The following is a 20513-nucleotide window of genomic DNA, read 5'->3' as shown; positions in this document are numbered from 1 at the left end:
ACCCCTCGCATATTTCACTGTTATTTTGATAAAAAAAATTAGAATAACATTGATTTGGTTAATAATTTTAAATTCTGCATGAACAGGATGAAAATGCTACATAACTACTCCACTATTTTCAGTCCAGTGTGTTATTTGTGAGAGTTAACAATACTTGGAACTTGTTTGGATCCTCTCTATTTTAAGCTAGAAGCTAGTTATAAATTAAAGCTAAAAAAAACTTAAAAAGAAGAAGCTAAAAACACTTTGGTAATTACATAAAATTTTTGGCTTAAAAGCACATATTTCAAGAAAATTATCTCTCGCTATCTTTATAACTCTTCATTAAAAAAAAAACATACAATTTAAGAAAAACAGACAAGAGCTTAAAAAAAACTCCTCCTAAAGCTTTTAACTTTTAGCTTTCAACTTTTTTTCTTCGTTATAAAAAAAAGAGCTTTTCATTGTAAGAGCTTTTTCCAAAACTTATTTGGTCTAACTTATGCTTACAAGAAACTTTTAACTTAAAAAAAGAGAGGATCTAAACAGACGCTTAATATTCTGAACTGGAAATAGCTGCTCAACAAGGCCTTAGTCATGAAGCGTGTGACTCCCTTAACACACGTGTTCCTTCACGTTTTTTAATAAATGTTAGTGTAGTGACAGGTTAAGGAAATTTTATTTATGTCCGCAGATTTAGTGGCCGGTGCTGTCCTTAGAAAATATGTTTTTAAATAAATTTTTAAATACATTAAAAAATAAAAGAATATAATGAAGAAAAGAAAAGAAAAGAAAATAAGTAAACTTCTCCTGTTGGCTAGTTTTGACTTTAAGTCAGCTCCAACAATGTTTGGATACTAAGCAATTATAGAGGAAAATGATATTCACCTAACTTCAAACTCTTCAAGGATTTGACATTTGGCTTCAACTTCTCCTCTAGCCCAAATCTAAGAATATAAGGTTGTTTCTCTACCAGTGTTGCAGTAGCTAACCTTGGATTTCTATCAACTCGCATCCCCAAAGTCTCTGGATATCTAGTTAAGACCCCTCTAATTTCTCATTTTCGAGACCAATTCCAACCAAATAAGCAATTGACGTGCTCAATATGTTTCCTCAAGTTTGAATCCCAGTACTTCAGGAAAGTTGACAATTTTCTTTATTTGTTTTTTGTGTCCGGACTTAAAGTCATTTGCCCCTAAATAGATCCGCCACTGTGCCAAAAGTTACATAGCTTCATATTATGGTGGATCTCACAAGACTAAAACGATTAAAGCATCACACTTCTTATATTGAGAGAAAATCTTTCTCGTCCTATAAATAGAAGGCTCAGCCTGACCAAATAAATCATCCTCTCCATCATCTAAGCTTATTGTTACTATGACAGACTCCGACCATAACCATAACCATAACCGAGCCCATGACCTCTTCCTTTTGTCATCAGTTATCCTGGGCCAGTACATTAATTCTCGAAAATTTTGATCCTTATCATTTGCTCCTCAATTATCATAAGATGAACGTACTTCACTCTACTAGAGAAAACAGACCTCCATTTATGCTTTCTTACTGATGGACATTGCAGAAATTAATATTATTGGAACAACGTAGCCAATTATATAATAATTTTCGCTATTATAAATCACTTAATACTTATTTAATAAAATTATTTTGTATTACACAATGTTCTATAAAAAAAACTTACATAAACATGAAATCTAATAATTTAATATATTTATTATCTCCTTTTATTGTTTTGCTGTTACTCTTTTAGATACAGCTTCCGAATGTTTTTCGCAAATTTAGAGCTGTTTGACATTTCTTTAAAGTTAAAAACTATTTTTAAACCAAAGCTTCAAAAAAGAACTTTAAAAAAAAAGTTAAAAGCTATTTTATAATCATAATTTTTTTTAGAAAAGATTTCATTTTTACTCCTTGTGATTTGATGGTATATCACTTAACCTCTTGTGGTTAAATATATTTATCATTTAACTTTCTATGATTTTAAACCTTCACTTATCTCATCGTGGTAACAAAAATATATTACTTAGACTCTGATGGTCTTATGAATATAAAATTATTTATTTTTTCTAATTTTTATTTTATATAATTATGATATTATCAAATAAAATTTTAATAAAATTAATTATTAATGATTAAATTAAAAAATATTTAAATTCATTTACTTTGAAATTATTTTAAAAATTATCTTAATTTTTTTATTTTTCTAAAAAGTTATATTTAAAATTGAGAATATTATTCAAAATAAAGTAATATTTCACTTCAATTTATTTTTACGATAAAAACATAAGACCACAAGATTTAAACGTATATCATCTAATGAATTTAATTTAAATAAAATAAAATATTTATTTTCATTGTGAATCAAACTCCTATATGATACCTTTAAATAAATATTATATATATATATATATATATATATATATATATATATATATATATATATATATATATATATATATAAGGAACACAAGGGATTTAAGTGACATATTTTTATAATCACAATGAATAAACATAATATTTTGAAACCATAAGGAATTAAATGATATATTTTTACAATTACAATAGATCTAACTGGTAAATTTGAAATCACACGAGGTCAAGGATAAATCATATAATTACAAGAGGTGAAAATAAAGTTATCCCAAATTTTTAACTTGAAAATTACTTAAGCTGAAATTAAAAGTAAGTTGATAAAATTTAAAAAAAAAAACTCCTCTTAATAATTCTTTCCTTATAACTTTTTAATTAAATTTTTTTATTATAAGAAATTTTGTAAAAATTATTTAACCTCATTCTTGTTTATAAGAAGTAAAAAAATAAATAAAAAAACTCCCAAACACTTAAATAATGAGCTGGTAATGTGGGCTCATGGGTGACAAGACGGGAGTATCTCTTTCGTTATGATTCTGATACTTGAATTTCAGTTGGCTGGGAAGGAAAGCACTGACCTGACTAACGGATAGTGCTGTCTTTGTCTCCGAATTTTTTTTGAATGCAGCGAATATATATAAGTGGGTATATTTGTTTTTTTTCATTTAAATTTTTGTTTTTATTTTTTATATTTTTCTTTAAATCCCAATTTTTTTTCACATTTAGCAAAGATGTAGGTATAAAAAATGTATCCAATTTTTTTCTCATATATATATATATATATTATTTTTAATTATAACTAATATAATATGATGACTTATTCTTAATACGAATATTTGTTTTTTTTTATCAAGTGCAACAAACATTATTCGAACGTAATTACATGATTAATATTGGTCATGATTGTAACGCACGAACCGAACAAGATCTGACGGCTGGTAGATTTCAGATTGCATGTTAATGTGATGGTATATTTGAGTTAGGGACATGATTCGTTTACAATTTTTTTTTGCAATTACACTTATGTAGGACCGGTCCTATATAGTGTAGTTTGTAAGAGTTTGTAAATAAAAAAGTTTATAAATATAACCTGTCCCTTTGAGTTATTCGTACATATAATTATAATTTCAAAATCTTATTTTATATCCCCCCTCCCTACTAAATTGGTGTGGAATTAATCTCTGTTATGGGGGTTGCATAGCGTTACTTCCCCCCTAATTCAAAATTTTTTAAACAAAATTTCGTATATGTTAATGTTTGATGTTTTTTATGCTGTAGAAAATAAAATCATCTCCTATACAGGTATAAAAATATGTGTAGTTTATGTGAGATCATGTGAAAAGAAAAAAGAAAAAAAAATATGGGTCCACAAATTTTTATGTGTAAGTATGAGATAATTTTATCTTTTATAACACATATGAGACATTACATTCCTAAAATAATTTTAGAAAACAATTCCTCAAATAATTATTTGAAAAAAATATATGTCATTTTAACGAATATCATTTTGTGTCGTTTGAAGTGAAATGGTCATATTTTGATGTATATTTATTGAAATTTTACATTCTCCCGTCTACAAAATTAGAATGAGAGAGAAACATAGAATATTGTGAAGGAATTAGAATGTAAATTTTAATAAATATATATATCAAAATACAATTATTTCACTCAAAATAACATAATTTTTTGCCTAATTTTTTTTTTTTTTGATAACATTTTGCCTAATTTTTTAATGAAAAACCAAGAAAACATTAAAAAAAAACGTACACTTCTAAAGGGGACATTAAGAGGAGTGAAGAGTGCAACGTCATATATTTCAAAAATACAATAGTCAATTTCCTATGATTCTCCTCCACGTCACTCAAACGCACCTTCCTACTTCGATTAATTTTTATTTTTATTTTATTTTTATTTTTGAAGAACCTACTCCAATTATTTGTGTCTCTTATTATTCCCAATACTTCATTCTTCATAGTTTCATTTCACCCCTTTAAAAATCTTTGTTCACCCCTCTCACCCAAAACACCCCTTCTCCTTTTCCTCCATGGCCACCACTGTCCCTATTAACTCACGTGTTTCACGCATGCATTACTACACCACTGACGATGAGGAAGACAACGACGACGTTAGGGACAGCGACCTAGACGACGAGTACGAGGACGACAACAATGTTAACGGCGAGGAGGAAAAATTAGAACCCAACAAGATGGTTGGTAACGGGAAGTGTTGGTCTGGCGGCGGTTCCCGGCGAGAAGGTTGGTCTCTGGGTCGGGTTCTGTTGGACCCGAAAGCGAAATGGGTTCAAGAATGGAACCGGATATTCCTGCTGGTTTGCGCGACCGGGTTATTCGTGGACCCGCTATTCTTCTACACGCTCTCCATAAGCGACACGTGTATGTGTCTCTTCGTCGATGGGTGGTTCGTCATCACCGTCACGGTGCTCCGGTGCATGACGGACACGTTGCACCTCTGGAACATGTGGTTGCAACTACAGATGGCAAAACGCTCCATCAGAGACACTGCCACAACCACCACACGTGGCTCTTTTGCTCTTCATTACCTTAAGGCCAAAAAGGGCTTCTTCTTTGACCTCTTTCTCATCCTTCCTCTGCCCCAGGTTAGATCAATATTGTTTTATTTTTTTCAACCTTTTTTTTTCTTGTCACATTTTTATTACTAATTTTTTTTTTTAATTTTAAGAAAATGTTAATTTGAGAGGAGGGAAGTTCAGAGTTTGGTATATTAGGAAGTGAAGGAGGAGACGACAAGTGAATGAAACATTGAAACCGTTTGTTTTTATGCATGCAGACTGTGATGGTTACTATAGCATTACACACTTCATCATGTGATGAATGATGTTGTTATATATTATGTTAAAATTTTGGGCAACAATAAATTCATGTGAATTGTTATTAAATTTCTAGACAGTTCAATATTTGTCCAAATTAAATGTTTGAACAAAGAAGCTAACAAAAAATAAATAAATGAATAAAAGGGTATTTCATCAAATTCTACTAGACATGGCAAGAGCTTAATTAATAACAATGTTCCCACATCAACTAAAAACAAAAAATACAGATTTATTTATGGCTTATTTGTTTCGAACTAATTTATTATAGGGATATATTATATGTATAAACTTTTATATAAATTATGTTATGTATTCCGTATTCTGATAAATATATTCTCAAATAACTGTATTCTCCAAAATATATAATATAATTTATAATAATTTTTTTTATAAATATTACTTTCTCTTTTATTATAACATAAGGTGGTTTTCTAGCACATTAGTACAAACCTGCATGTTTTTTCATTTATGGTCCCGAAGACTAATGCTGCGAAAATACTGAATACAGTGTACGATAATTTCAGTTGCTCTAACTTTTGTTCACTGTTGAAGCTTTAGTTTCAGAACCTTTTTATATTATTATAGTTTGAAAAGGTGCAGAATATGTTTTAAAAAATAATACTAATATGTGTACACTGTATATTATTTCTATACTGGTTAATGGCGTAAAATTTGTTGTTAACAAAGTATATATTATGTAGTTAACAAAAATAATTGATTAATTTCTTAATTAATCACATAACAAGTTAATGACGCTATTAACTGAATAATTATATGGAGTTAATTAGTGCAAACATAATATACAAAATTTGGTGAGTGAACATCGTTTAAAAATAAAAAAATAAAAAACAGCGAAAACAATGAATGCCTAAGGATGTAAAGTTTGGTCCGTAAGGGGTAAATTGAGTTGAAATAAATTTCTTAAATTTCATTTTTACTTTAAGTTAATGAAAATTAAGAATATGAAAGATGTTAGCTACATCTTTTGAACTGTGTAAAGACAAAGGTGGATAGAATTTTGCTTTCAAATATGGAAAAAAAAGTATCATTTAAAGGATACAAGTTTGTGTCTTTTTAGATGATTTATACAAAGTATGATTGGTCATACTTAGTGTAAATATGAAGAGTTACTTTTTGTTTTTTCTCCCTAGTCACATGATTTATACAAAATATAATCGATCATACTTTATTTAAGTCATTAAAATGACATACAACTTGTGTCCTTTAAGATAACACGTACTAAACCCGAACATATTAATGTCATACTGTGTTTTGCTTTAAATACTATTACTTGTAGGACATATAGAAATAGCAGAGTTCAGTAGAAAAAAATTACAAAGGTGTAAAAACCAAAATTTATATTTTATTATTTCTATTTTGCAGATTGTGCTATGGGTGGCAATTCCCTCTCTGTTGGAGAAAGGATCAATTACATCGGTGATGACAGTGTTCTTAATCATGTTCCTCTTTCAATACCTTCCCAAAATTTTTCACTCAGTTTGCCTCTTGCGTAGCATGCAATACGTCTCTGGGTACATTTTTGGAACCGTTTGGTGGGGTTTCGCCCTCAACATGATCGCGTATTTTGTGGCTTCCCATGTAAGTAACATCTTTCTTTTAATGCCATATACAGGGTTCGCTTTTTGTGCTCTTACTACAGATAAATACGATGCTCATCTTGGAGCAGAAATTATGGTATTTTTATAATTTTAATTTATTTCAGGGTTATTATAGTCTTTATAATTATAATTTTTTAATATTTCAATCAAAAAATGACGTCGTTTTGAGAGTAAATGCAGATAACTTATCTGCAATAACTGCAGAAATATTTTTCTGATATATATATATATATATATATATATGAGCTTATCATTTCTCAAGTTGCCGGAGATAAAGTTATCTCCGGCTACTAAATCATAACCATACAAAGATGGATCAATGGTGATAAAGGAAGAGAGAGAAAAAAGAAATCATAACCATTCAAAGGTGAATCAATACATATAAGGAAATAAATAATCAAAACGACGTAGTTTTGGGGTGGCCGAAAATAAATTTATCTCAAACAGCTTGAGAAATATTTTTCCCTCATATATATATATACACACACACGAGGAGGACAATGATTCTCATATAAATAAACTGGCTATAATAAGGGGTGAGCAACCGAACCGAATTTTTCCGGTCGAGTCTTGAGAATCATATTGGTCTTATAAACCAATTTTAGAATTAAACACAACCAAAAGAATTAGCTTAAAAATCGGTTCGGAACAAAAATTGGTTTCGAACCTGTTCAAAATGGATTTGCATACCCAAATTGGGTCTACCCATGCCCATCCTGATGGCTATTATGCCTTCTATATAAAGTTAACAATGTATGATTTTTTATTTTTTATTTTTAATGTACAAAATTTTGTGGAACATTTATGGCTTATAATTAAGGGAGTTTTAGTCAAAAGTTAAAAGTTAACATTCACCAACTTTTCTGCAAATGAAGACGATTTTAATCATTGATGGACAAATTAATAGTATCTTTTTATCACTCTTCATCTCAATATTTTTTATCTCTCATTCCTCATCATTGATTTGTTCACGAAGGATTAAAATGCCCTTATATCCAGTCATGTTGGATTACACATTAGAGGATCCAATCCCATAAATATACACATTATGAAAAAAAGTTTATTCATATATAAGTGTGTTTCTTGATCGTCATGCTAGCTAGGAAAGTTGATTATTATTTACTAGGGAAAATTTTTAGGGGCCATTTGGTGTAAGGATAAATTTTGGATCTCCGGGAAACTCACATTGAGAATCCTAGTTACCCACGTTTGGTATAATGATTCTTAAAATTTTCTTGAAAAAATGAGATTCATGGAAATTAAAATTTTGAATAACAATTCCATGAAATAATACCACCAGGTGGGTGGTATTCTTGGATTCCCAACTGGTGGAAATTTTTTACATAATCTACAGGACATAAATAACCTTGCTTTAATATTTTCATAACTAAAATATCCTATCTATTTAAAATCTTAGTCGTGATACTCTGCTTCACAAAATCGTGCTGTCGTTTGCGAAATTTAGGGTTGCTCTTGAAGACTTATTGCAAAAGATGACGACTAAATGCTGCAGATCGATTAAGAACGATTGGTTGCTGAAGACGATTTCGGAGTTAAGAATAATTTCGTGGATGAGAACGATGCAGATGGTAATAGCTAGGGGTGTTAACGGGACGAGCCGAACTTAGGTCTTTAAAGGTTAAGTCTATGTTTAAATGTGTCAGCCTGACCAAGCCTGTTACCTGTTATGAATATAATTATCGGCCTGTGGCTTGACTTATTTACAAAAAATAAAAGTCTGGTTTAACTTGTTTTAAAAAAAAATTAGACAACAAAAATGTATCCAAACATAATATACAATCAACAATACTAGTAATTTCATAAATATTCATAAATTTAATGTATATCCAAATAACATTATATAAAACAAAATCATTCAGAAAGTCTGTTTAACCAATAAAATAGGATGAAATGGATTGAGGAGAGAGATAGGGCTATTACAAGTAGTATAAAAAATATAAAATAAAAATAAAAATTAATATACTAGGCCAGCCTGAGAGACTCTAAGGTCGAGCTTTTGAATTGGAGCCTGAGGCCTTTTTATTAAACGAGCTTTTATATAAGTCCAAGCCTGGTTCCAACAATCAATTTTAGATATATAAACTCAGGTTTTCACGAGCAGAGCCAAAGGTCCCTGGTTCGTTTACCACTCCTAGTAATAGCTTGGTTGCTGAAGACGATTTGGGGTTGCTCTGGTTTGAGAACAGTCAAATTTATTTGAGAAATTTGAGTTTGATCTCCAACGCTTCTTTTTGACCCATTTGTGGCATATCAGAATTTTTTTAAAATTTTTCAACAATGGTTTGTTTTGTAAAATCAGCCCACATACCACATTGCCAGGAATAAATGACGATCAACCAAATATAGAATTAAAAAACTTGAGCCAACACTGCTGAGAATATTTTGACCTAACAAACAGTTTTTTTGGTAATATTTCTGAGAAATTCATTTTAGTCTCAGGAACAAAAAAATTTCTCTTCTATCAAACGCCCACGGTAATAATAGTTAAGATTTATTTTGGAAAAGTAGTCCGTAAGTTTATTACAATTTGCCTTCAATTCAGGTTAAAGAATATTTTCAAAACTTAATCAGGCTTTGGATTAGGGTCCTGGGTCCCCTTAGGCCAAGAGAGTCAGTAGATCACCATCGTCTTCAAGTTCAAATATGAAGAGAATAGACTATTACACATGCAAGGAAGCCCAAAGCATAGAGACCTTCATATTTAATGTGCTACATGACAAACCACAAGCAGATCAATACCACATCTTAACCTACAACTTTTTTTTTTTTTGGATAACCTTAACCTAAAACTTTAAAAATTAAATTTGTGGTATTTTTTCACTCGTTTGTTTCTTGCTTAGTCCATTTCCTGATACCTGACTTTTATCACTCACACATGATTTACCAACATGATCATCATATTAATATTACTCTTTGGGGGTCCTCAGTTAAGGCTTCTTCCCCGTAAACATAGTAACATGGTAGCTTATTTACATGGTAACTCTTCGTTTTTTGTGTATGGTCAAACAGGCAGCAGGGTCATGTTGGTACTTGCTGGGGATCCAAAGGGCAGCGAAGTGCCTCGAAGAGCAATGTGGGAAAACAAGTGGTTGTGGCCTGAAAACGCTGTGTTGTAAAGAACCTATATACTATGGAACCACTAGCATGGTGAGAGACAAAACAAGGTTGGCATGGGCAGAGAATAGGGAAGCAAGGTCTACGTGCTTAGATAGCCCTGATAACTACGACTATGGAGTTTATAAATGGACTGTTCAACTTGTAACAAATGATAGCCGATTGGAAAAGATACTTTTACCTATCTTCTGGGGCCTAATGACTCTAAGGTAACTTCATTTTCTCATCCCGTGGTCCACTCCTCCATGATTTCGCATAAGCTTTATTATATATGTCTTATGATTTCGCATATGCTTTTCAATTATGTCTTGTATTCTTTTGACGAAGCTTTTGTTTGATTGCTTGCCTTTATGTAGCTCTTTCTTGATGTTATCTCTTGTATAGTGACAGCTCTTAATAAAAGCTTGATAGAAAAACCAGGCCCATAATACCAAAAAGGAAAAAAGAAAAACCAGGCTCATACCCATTTATATGTCTACTTGGTCCCACGCCTAAAATATGCCTAATATGCTTGGCTAGCTCAATATATTTTTAATTTTGATTGTTGATTCTATTTATATCTAATGATTTTAATTTTTATAATTACGTGAGTTATTAGATACAATTGAATTGGTGGCTAAAATTGATTGTAAGATTTCTTATTGTTATATAAGAATAACCGGCTCCAATTCTGTTAGAATTATTTTATATTAATATAAATTACATTCTCAATCTTCAACTTAATTACATTCTCACTTATAATGGACATTCAACTTAATTTCATTAGTGGTAGGTCTTCTCACAGTAATCTAATTAAGAATCTTGGTTATGATTTTCCAATCCATCCCATTGCTTCAAGGACCATTTTCCCACTTGCTTATGAAATTATCCAAAACACATATATTCATCTTGGAGTGACAATTATTAATTATATTATGCTAATTCTCAACAAAATAAAAGTAAGACATTATTTAATCAACATTATGTGTCGCCACTTTGATATTATGATTGCTTCAGAGTTACTCCATTTTTTTCTTAATCATTGATTGATGTGGCCAGCACTTTTGGGAACCTAGAGAGTACAACCGAACGCATAGAAGTGATTTTCAACATTATAGTATTGACTAGTGGCCTTCTTCTAGTCACTATGCTGATCGGAAACATTAAGGTACATAAACCGAGCTAAATTTGGGGTCAAATAATAAAAATATTCAACGGTTAATTAATTTATTACTTTTACATAGACCATTTTGTTTAGCTAGATTGGTTGCATTTTTTTTGGTGATTGGTAGGTGTTTTTACATGCAACAACATCAAAGAAGCAAGCGATGCAATTGAAGATGAGGAACATTGAATGGTGGATGAGCAAAAGGCGCTTGCCACAAGGATTCCGGCAGCGTGTCCGTAACTACGAGCGGCAACATTGGGCTGCCATGCGTGGGGTCGATGAATTCCAATTGACAAAAAATCTCCCTGAGGGACTAAGAAGGGACATCAAGTACCATCTCTGTTTGGATTTGGTGAGACAGGTAAGGTTTTAAAAAGTTGGTCAGTTTTGATTTATGAATTTATTATTTCTCAATAGATAAATTTATCTCTTATACACATATAAACATACATGAGACTTATATTTCTCAAAGATGGATCAATGATGATAAAGGAAGAGAGAAAAAAGAAATTATAACCATTCAAAGGTGAATCAATTAATAAAAGAAAAAAATAAACAAAACGACGTAGTTTTGGGGTGGTCGAAGATAAACTTATTTCAAGTTGCCGGTGAAATATTTTTCTCATATATATATATATATATAGAGTTTTATAATTCTTTCTTGGGGAGGGGCTGAACCTTTAGCCATCACTGTTCCCCCGCACTCCGGATTAGTCCCATAGCCGGCTCAAAGAGTCGAAGCTCGTGGGGATACCGGAGGGAGCCAACTCGTCTCAAAGAGATAATTAGGGTTGAGTAACTCCAAAAAAAGAGTTTTATAATTCTCACTCAACATGAGAATTCAAATCTTCCTACACATCCTTCGATTTCCGTGCTGACATGGGTCCTACAATAATTTTTTCTAACATATGGTCCAAATACTTTTTATCTCTACAACATAAAATCTCAATTCTTATGTAACTTGAGAATTATAAAATCCATCTATATATATATATATATATATATATGTGGATTTAATGTTTCTAATGTGAATGTAGATAAGTTATCTACATTCACTCCCAAAATGACGTCGTTTTGAGTTTGAAAATTAAAAAATTATAATGAAAAAGACTATTATAACCCTGAAATAAATTATAATTACAAAAATACCTTGATTTCCATCCCAAAACGACGTCGTTTTGGGCTCACTGTAGATAAGTTATCTACATTGACTGTAGAAAAAGCGAACCCATATATATATATATATATATATATATATATATATATATATATATATAGAGTTTGATATTTTTCATATTATAGGGGATAAAATTATTTCTTATACACACATAAAAGTGTGTAGGGCTCATTTGAAGAAAATAAAGAGAAAAAAAATATAGGCCTCACACATTTTCACATGTGTATAAGAAATAAAATTATCTCCGTTATAAGAGATATTAAACCTATATATATAGTCTGTGAATTTGGTTTAGAAGAGTGGCAATGCGGTTAGTTCCTTAATACACAATATTTTATCATACATATTTAAAGCTTAAAACATGCTGGACCACAAGGCAACCCGACACGGATATATATAATTATTAAACATTGAATTATCAAATGTCTAATATAAATTTTAAATGTTTTTTTTTTGTCTTTATATAGTGTTGGATATGTCTAACTAACACACAATTCTCTTCCTAAAGTGTTATTTGTACTCTATAGACCACAACAAAATGTCAAGAACTACTTAGATCAGCATTTGATTGATTAATTAGGCAAAGGAAGTGAAAAAAATAAATTAAAAATAGATGTTTCCAATGCCATTTGAGAACAGCCACTATTGGCCCAAAGATATAGGGAGCAATTGGCCCAAACCCAAATCATGGAGTTAAAGAGGGCTTAAATGCTAAGACTTATTTTTTGTTCAGGTGCCACTATTTCAGCATATGGATGATTTGGTGCTAGAGAACATTTGTGACCGTGTGAAGTCCCTTGTATTCACAAAGGGAGAAACTGTAAGCTCTAAATTCCTCTATATTGTAACATTTACTAACTTATATCATATAGCATATTTCACAGATGCAATATGCAAATTGTTAACTTTAAACAACGAAATTATGTATGTGATCTATTACGATGTAGATAACAAGAGAGGGAGACCCAGTTCAAAGAATGCTATTTGTGGTAAGGGGTCACCTTCAGAGCAGCCAAGTCCTACGTGAGGGGGTGAAAAGTTGCTGCATGTTAGGCCCAGGGAACTTCAGTGGGGACGAGCTACTTTCATGGTGTCTTAGAAGGCCTTTTATAGAACGCCTTCCAGCATCTTCATCCACTTTGGTCACACTTGAGACCACTGAGGCATTTGGGCTTGAAGCAGAGGATGTGAAGTATGTGACCCAACATTTTAGGTACACTTTTGTGAAGGAAAAGGTTAAGAGAAGTGCCAGGTATTACTCACCTGGTTGGAGAACTTGGGCTGCTGTGGCCATTCAATTGGCTTGGAGAAGCTATAAGCACCGTTTGACTTTGACATCTTTGTCCTTTATAAGGCCTCGTAGGCCTGTGTCAAGGTGCACTTCTAGGGAAGAGGACAGGCTTCGTCTCTATACAGCTTTGTTAACCTCACCAAAGCCTAATCAAGATGATTTTGACTTTTGATTACGTTTATATATGGATGTGGATTTTGCTTAACCTAAACCAATGGCAAAATAGAAGTTATGTGTGTAAAGTTTATGTCAAGTTCCCACAATTGGCATAATTAACTATAGTTGTTTACTTATTTATGTGGATTACCTTAGGTTTATTAGTAAAATGTAAAATGTAAAACGTAATTGGAGTGGATCCTCTCTTTTGTTTTGTCATTCCTTAGTTTAATATATATTTTCTCTCTCTTATCACAGCCAATTTTATCATGAGTAATTATGATTCTATTATATAATGTGGTTATGTTAATGAATTCTCAAAATGTAACACACCCCTTCAAAAAAAAACTGTAGAGACAGCTATTAGGAGGTTCTGAATAAACTATCTATATATGTTGTATGAGAAAAATGTTTTCTGTAGTTAATGCAGATTAGTTATCTGCATTTATTTTCAAAACGACGTCGTTTTAGTATTGAAATCTTAAAAAATTATAAATATAAAGACTATTATAACCCTAAAATAAATTAAAATTACAAAAACACTATGATTTATGTTCCAAAACGACGTCATATTGAGCTTATTGCAGATAACTTATCTGCAGTAACTGTAGAAAAAGCGAACTCATGTCGTAAATGGTTTATGAAACCAAACAGGGTTGGTAGTAATGAACTTTTATTGGAGGGATTTTTGCTAATTAATTAATTTCCTAGAGCTTGATGTTATAAAATTTATTCATCTATCACCGACCCCAACTAATTTGGGATAAAATTATTGTTGATGTTGATATTGATGATGTTATAAAATTTGCAACTTAACATGACAATACAATTATAAAAGTTTATGTGTGAATTTTCTTCAAGATTTTAATTTCTTTTGGAGATTTATTTATCTGATCAAGCTAGGCGGAATCATAAAGGTGATAAATCTTTCGCTATTAAATTTTTAAAAGAGCTGAATATCCTAAACTTGAACTTGAGACCACTTACTAAGGTGGAACAATCACGTACTTGGAGTGTTCAAGACTTTTATTATATTTGTCATCTACATGGTTTGCTTTTAAAAAAAAAATAATATCTCAGCTTGGGTTCACACTTCACACTGCTTAAAATACGGTTTAGTACTCTTGCAAAGGGATCGCGCGTATTAAAAGTATTAAACGGTCCCGTAAAAAAAAGTATTAAACGGGAAATCTATATACCGCCGAAACGGGAAATTGTTTTTGCTTATCCATTTTTTTTTATCTCAAAAAAAAAAAGACAAGTCTATTTGATAAATTATCGGGCCGAGTTTAGTATGTTAGTTATCATAAACTTTTATAAGATTTGACATGACTTTTTTTTTTTTTTGTAAAAAACGTAAAAATAAAATGACTTAATCAGAATGTTTATTTAAAAACTTATATTTTATGAAGGCTTTTTGTGTGTTATTATATTCCTTTCATAAAAATTGCTAGCTTCTTCTTTGTTATTAATTTTCATTAGTCATTTCTGTTTGCCGCAAAATAAATAAATAAATAAATAAGAATATAGAATTAGAACTCCTTTCTCATCTGCTGTTAAACCCACTTACGAAATATGTGATACACTTTTTCAAGATCAGGTAATTGATGCAAACATATTTCTAACACAAACAACAAACAAGTATTTCTGTTGATCTTATTTTTTTGACATACAAACAAGTTACAGAACATTTGATACACCCACTAAATCACAAGAAGAAAAATAACTCCAACAACTTAACAATGACAAAATTTTACAAACAGAGAGTGTTTGAGGTATCCATAATTAAGGCCTAAAATGTGATAGAGAAAAATTAAGATGCAGAAATATAACTCACAATGTTTGAAGAGGGAATACAAATTTCATAAACTGACTCAAACTTAATATAAACCAGAAACTAAAACTGAAAAACATAACATTAAGAGACACATTACACCCAAATAAACTCTAACTTAATGACTCGTTATACTACCCAAAACTGACCCATTATGATACCGATAAGACTCATCAAACAACTTTAGTGCAGCACATGGCCGTTACATCAAACTTAAAAGACCATTGAATTTTCTAACGGACAAAAAACAAAGAGACTCTAACAATCACTTGGTCTACATGGGAAACCCTGTTCTCTGTCTCTTATAACTCTCAATCAATTTCTTTATAGTATCTGAACTTGCACAAGCAACCAATTTATAAAGCTCTTGATAATAGTAATAAGCAATCACAGCAAAAATGCCAACCCATAACATGAGAGTGAACCAAGCAATGTGTGAAGAGATAATGGTCAAAACTAAAATTGAAAAAACGCTTCCAATCACCAATATGATGCAGACGAAGATTATCTTCAAGATCTCATTAGGGTGTCTAAGTATTGTTCCTAGCAGCCATACTAAGAAGTAGAGCACAATCATCAAAACCATAACTGTCATGACATTAGGGTGTGTTTTGAATAAAGCTTCTCCAAAAGGTGTAGACTTGAAGGCAATGACACCAAACAACCACTTGAAGAATTTGTCAAAGATCTCTTGTAACTTTCTGAACCGATTCACCTCTTGCTCCCTGAGGCAGGTTTGGTTAAGTACATCAAAGAAAAATGTTAGATAATGGGATATCAAAACATAGCATAATATGAAAGAGTGAACATCTTCTCTATATATATGGAATGCTTGTGAGCAATAACATATACTGACCTCAATGGGGCTGAATTTCTGGTATTGGAATTCATTGCAGTATGTGTGGCAATCCTGTCTCTAGTTCTCACAACAAGAAACTATGAAAGGAAAATGGTGATTATATAGAAGAGTTCATCTATGGCAATGGACTATGATAGTGGGAATTTATAGAGTGATACAATGAGAGACAGAGAGAGAGTGTAATGCTTTTAAAAATTTGAAGTTGTGTGTCAACTGAGAAAGTGGGTCCCATGGTTCTTTTCCTTTTGCACCTATGGTTGAACTTGGTAAGAAATGTTAATAAGAAATGTACATCACGAAGAAAGAAAAGTACGAGAAAGTTTAGTAGCAAATGGCACCGTGTCTTTGACCCGAATTATATGCGTATAAAACGCCACGGATGATTGAACAACGTTGTGTGAGGTTGGAAGGGAACTGAAAGTAGAAAATTTTTATTGATGAAATTTTTTATTGACATGTCTATCTTTATTAGAGTCATACATAGGGTGGGACATGCATACCAAAGGCAAATATCAACAAGTTGCTCTGTTTTAAGTTATTTTTAAGAATTCATTCAAGTTCAATGTTGTTCTTTACAAAAAACGAATTTTTAAGGATAAAAGCAAAGTAGAGTGAAATTATCTTTTTATGATTTTTAACCTTTAAACTGTTTTGTTTTCCAAATAGAGCTTTAATTAATTATTTCCAATCAAACTTATTTTTTTTTTTTTAAATCTAAAAATAAATATTGTTGTATTTCAACCTGCCAATTAATAAGGAAAAAAAACAATGCATTTAAATGTTTTGGGTGTAATAAAATGAAATGATTTATAATTGAAAAAAAAATGATAACACTTTTTTTTCTGGAAATTATTTGGAGTATTAAAAAAAGGAGTTATTAAATGATTAAATAATACTATTCACTTGAAAAAATATGAGGCAAAACATATAAATAACCATTTTTTTTTTCATTATAAAAGAAAATTGTGGTTTCACACACCCTTTCCCCCCAAGGGAGGAGGATAAAAAGTGGCTACCCTGTCAACGTGTGCATCCTGTCTCGGCCAAAAAATTATTTAGTTAGAATTAGTAACTACTAATTACACATTCTTATGATCGATGAAATATCTTTTTTAGATGACAATGGGGAAAAAAAATCTCAAGAATAAGCTGAGAGTTCAATTCTAATGATTGTCCATAATTATTTAACAAAACCTAACTACTATGAAAGATGAGATAAAATTGTCTAAGAATAGCTTTTATTAAAGGGTTTATCGTTTCTCTATAATGAGATAAAGTTATCTCCATCGTACATTATTTTGGAGGTTAGGAGAAATAATAAAAAGTATTTTTAGTAAAATTCATATAACAAGAAACAAATAAAATTCCTAAAATATCTTTTATTAATTTTTCCAACTCCCAAAACGACATAATTTTGAGATTTATGGAGATATCTTTATCTCATGTTGATAGAGAAACAATAAACTCATAAGGAAAAAAATTACTTTTATACAACATAAGAGTAATTTTATCTTCTACAGATTCATCGAAAATTGTGACTCTTTTTTCTTTTTTTGGTAAATGGTGAGTCCCACCACATATGTGTCTACAACATAAGAAATCTTCTCTTACGCAACATGAGATTAGATGAACCCATTTATCTTATATGGAAACTCTCTTTAAATTATATCAAGTTAGAAAAAAAAAATCATCGTTATCACTCTTCAATAAGACATCTAGATTACAAAAATTTCCAAATGAAAGGCATATGCAAAGCATAACACACTAGTGCCATTGGAGCGAGCTACAGAAACTGAGGATGATTAAATTGTAAAGTCCACTGCATGATTATAAAGTTTTAAGCTTCATTATTTTTTTGGATTTTTATGCGTATACCAAGGAAATGTTTGTCAATCTAAATATGACTAATACGAAGAAATGAAAATAATCCATGGCTATATAATCAATATTGGCAACAAAATTCTATCCGCTTCGAAAAATGATTCTTTTTAGTTCTTATTCTCTCCATTTAAGCTTCCTCAATCCAAATCAATAACGTAAGACTCGGGAGCAAGCAAGTTTATAACTCCAAATGATATATCTGAAATTGGCTCAATGAATTCTATAAATTATTGGCATTTTACATCTAATATCTTCAACCTTAATTAAAAGGAATATACATTCATACACTTGTAGTAAGGTTGTTTTTGTAGTCGGAAGATTACATAGAAAATATTATATTTGCAAAAATATAAAGATAAGACTATGTACGATCAACTTTCATCTTTATCCTCTTAAATTGAAGAGCTTTGTATATTGAAATTTGCTCTTATACATTATTCATACACATAATAAAATATAAAAAAAATCATCATAATACGAATGATTTTTATATTATGTTTCTAGAAGTAGGTTATATTTATAAACTTTTTATTTATAAATTCTTACAAATTACATTATATACTATGTGTAATACATATTCAAGTAGTATGTACTACCCGTAGTATATAGTATAATTTGTAAATAAAAAATTTATAAATATAATGCTGCTAATATTTCTAATATAATATAATATATTTGTATCGAGAACACGGGCAATACACAAAAATGAACATTATGCTTTAGCTGCCTCTATGGCTGAGAACTGATTTTCCTGTTGCTCTGGAGCATTGGAGCCCCTGAAGAGCAAAATGGCCAAGCTGCCTATGCAGAAATAGATAAAGCAGCCACAACTGTGAGTCACAAATGAACCAAAATCAGTGCCTACAATGCATTGCCAACCGGGTCCATGTGTCCTATCAAATTCCTACAATAACATCACACAAAAATGTGCAAATTAAGAAGAATCAGCTAATAAAGGAAATCCATGTCTGTCATAATCTCACAATCAATTGAGTCTCAACACAAAAGCTTTCTAAAGTTTTTTTACCTTCTTGATAAATCCGGCTATCTCAACTGCCTCTGTGACATCAAAGAAATCCAGTGCTTTTGATGCTAAATCCATGGCATCCTGCTGCATGGTTTGGAGCATGTCAGTCTCACCAATCACTGCCTTGCCTTCTAGCATGGTGAACTAAAAGCAAATTTACCACAAGAAACAATGTAATGGAAAGAAAATGAGGATGATAATGGTGTTGAAAAGGAAGCACAATTATAGAGCAAAATGGGGTGCTTCTAATAGGTTGTGAAATGTGGATCGAAGGTAAGGTGATGGTGGTGGAGATTTAATAGATTAAATTAAAAGGGCTGGTGCTGGTGGATCAGCCACGTATGGATTCCCTTCTTTTGTGGCCATCACCAAAAGACACCATGAAATTGGCTTGTTTTATTTTACCATCTGGCAACAATGGACCCAGTGGGTCTTTTCCTTAACTCATATGGATCAAGTTTGGAGCTACTATCTCCGATGGAACATGAACCAGCAATGAAATGAACAATATTTGTTAGAGATTCTTAGAAAATAATATAAACCATTAAAAAAGCTCCAACCCAACATCTTAAGGTTTTGAATTGAAGTGGTGTTTTACATGGTATCAGAGCCTCCTCAGTGTACCGAGTTCGATCCTCTGAAATTTCTTTCTTCGCACAGGTAGGTGGGCATGTGCATTGTCCACCCTTCAAACCTAGCGGGCTCTCATGCGAGGGGACGTGTTGAGATATATAAAACTATTAATGTAGCCTCATCTAATAAGTTAAGCTTTTTGGTTGAATTGATTCTTTACGGAGATAATTAAGGATAAGTAATAAGTTACAGACACTTGTTGATCCTAGATAACGTTGTACATGTGTTATGTAATTTGGGACAATTTTGCTAGAGTTATGTGGCAGAAAAGTATATATAAAAGTGTAGGAAAAATAGACAAGTATATATAAAAGTTCAAGCTCCCAGTCCTATTTTTGAAACTTTTTTCTTGAATATAAGTAGATGGAGATTGAATTAACGAATTTTGGGATACATCTTAATAATGAATTTTGGCGAGTTGAGCACAGGTTCTTCATATTTTATAATGCAAACAGACCAAGCTAGAAGGGTCGAACATAACAAGCACCACGCACGAAGTAGTCCTGGCCAGCGTAGTATACTGATAAATATTGCAA

The 20513-nt window shown here is 31.2% G+C and overlaps 2 protein-coding genes across 2 annotated transcripts; one reads left to right on the top strand and one right to left on the bottom strand.

Moving 5' to 3' along the window:
• The first annotated feature begins 4411 nt into the window (after positions 1-4411).
• Positions 4412-13936, top strand: LOC133302993 (cyclic nucleotide-gated ion channel 4-like). Its single transcript, XM_061502821.1, has 7 exons — positions 4412-4984; positions 6602-6817; positions 9868-10181; positions 11011-11119; positions 11244-11480; positions 13030-13116; positions 13244-13936. The coding sequence occupies exons 1-7, from the start codon at positions 4412-4414 to the stop codon at positions 13757-13759; spliced, it is 2052 nt and encodes a 683-aa protein (XP_061358805.1). The 3' UTR covers positions 13760-13936.
• A 5093-nt stretch (positions 13937-19029) lies between these two features.
• LOC133303032 (uncharacterized) lies at positions 19030-19482 on the bottom strand. The gene is made up of 2 exons (XM_061502877.1): positions 19345-19482; positions 19030-19221 (listed from the first exon to the last, which is right to left on the bottom strand). Exons 1-2 carry the CDS (start codon positions 19480-19482, stop codon positions 19030-19032), a joined length of 330 nt encoding a protein of 109 aa, XP_061358861.1.
• Between the last annotated feature and the right edge of the window lie 1031 nt (positions 19483-20513).

This window comes from Gastrolobium bilobum, unplaced genomic scaffold (genome assembly GCF_033153095.1).
Source record: "Gastrolobium bilobum isolate Gb01-03AN ecotype WA unplaced genomic scaffold, APGP_CSIRO_Gbil_v1 utg37005, whole genome shotgun sequence".
NCBI lineage: Eukaryota > Viridiplantae > Streptophyta > Magnoliopsida > Fabales > Fabaceae > Gastrolobium > Gastrolobium bilobum.
The sequence above is the reverse complement of the archived record's forward strand: the minus strand, read 5'-3'. Positions and strand labels throughout refer to the sequence as shown.

Coding starts and splice junctions, on each gene's coding strand:
- LOC133302993 (XM_061502821.1), top strand. CDS start 4,412: ATGGCCACCACTGTCCCTATTAACTCACGTGTTTCACGCATGCATTAC. Junction 6,818..9,867: donor CGTATTTTGTGGCTTCCCAT/GTAAGTAACATC, acceptor ATGGTCAAACAG/GCAGCAGGGTCATGTTGGTA. Junction 11,481..13,029: donor GTTTGGATTTGGTGAGACAG/GTAAGGTTTTAA, acceptor TTTTTTGTTCAG/GTGCCACTATTTCAGCATAT.
- LOC133303032 (XM_061502877.1), bottom strand. CDS start 19,482: ATGCTAGAAGGCAAGGCAGTGATTGGTGAGACTGACATGCTCCAAACC. Junction 19,222..19,344: donor TAGCCGGATTTATCAAGAAG/GTAAAAAAACTT, acceptor ATGTTATTGTAG/GAATTTGATAGGACACATGG.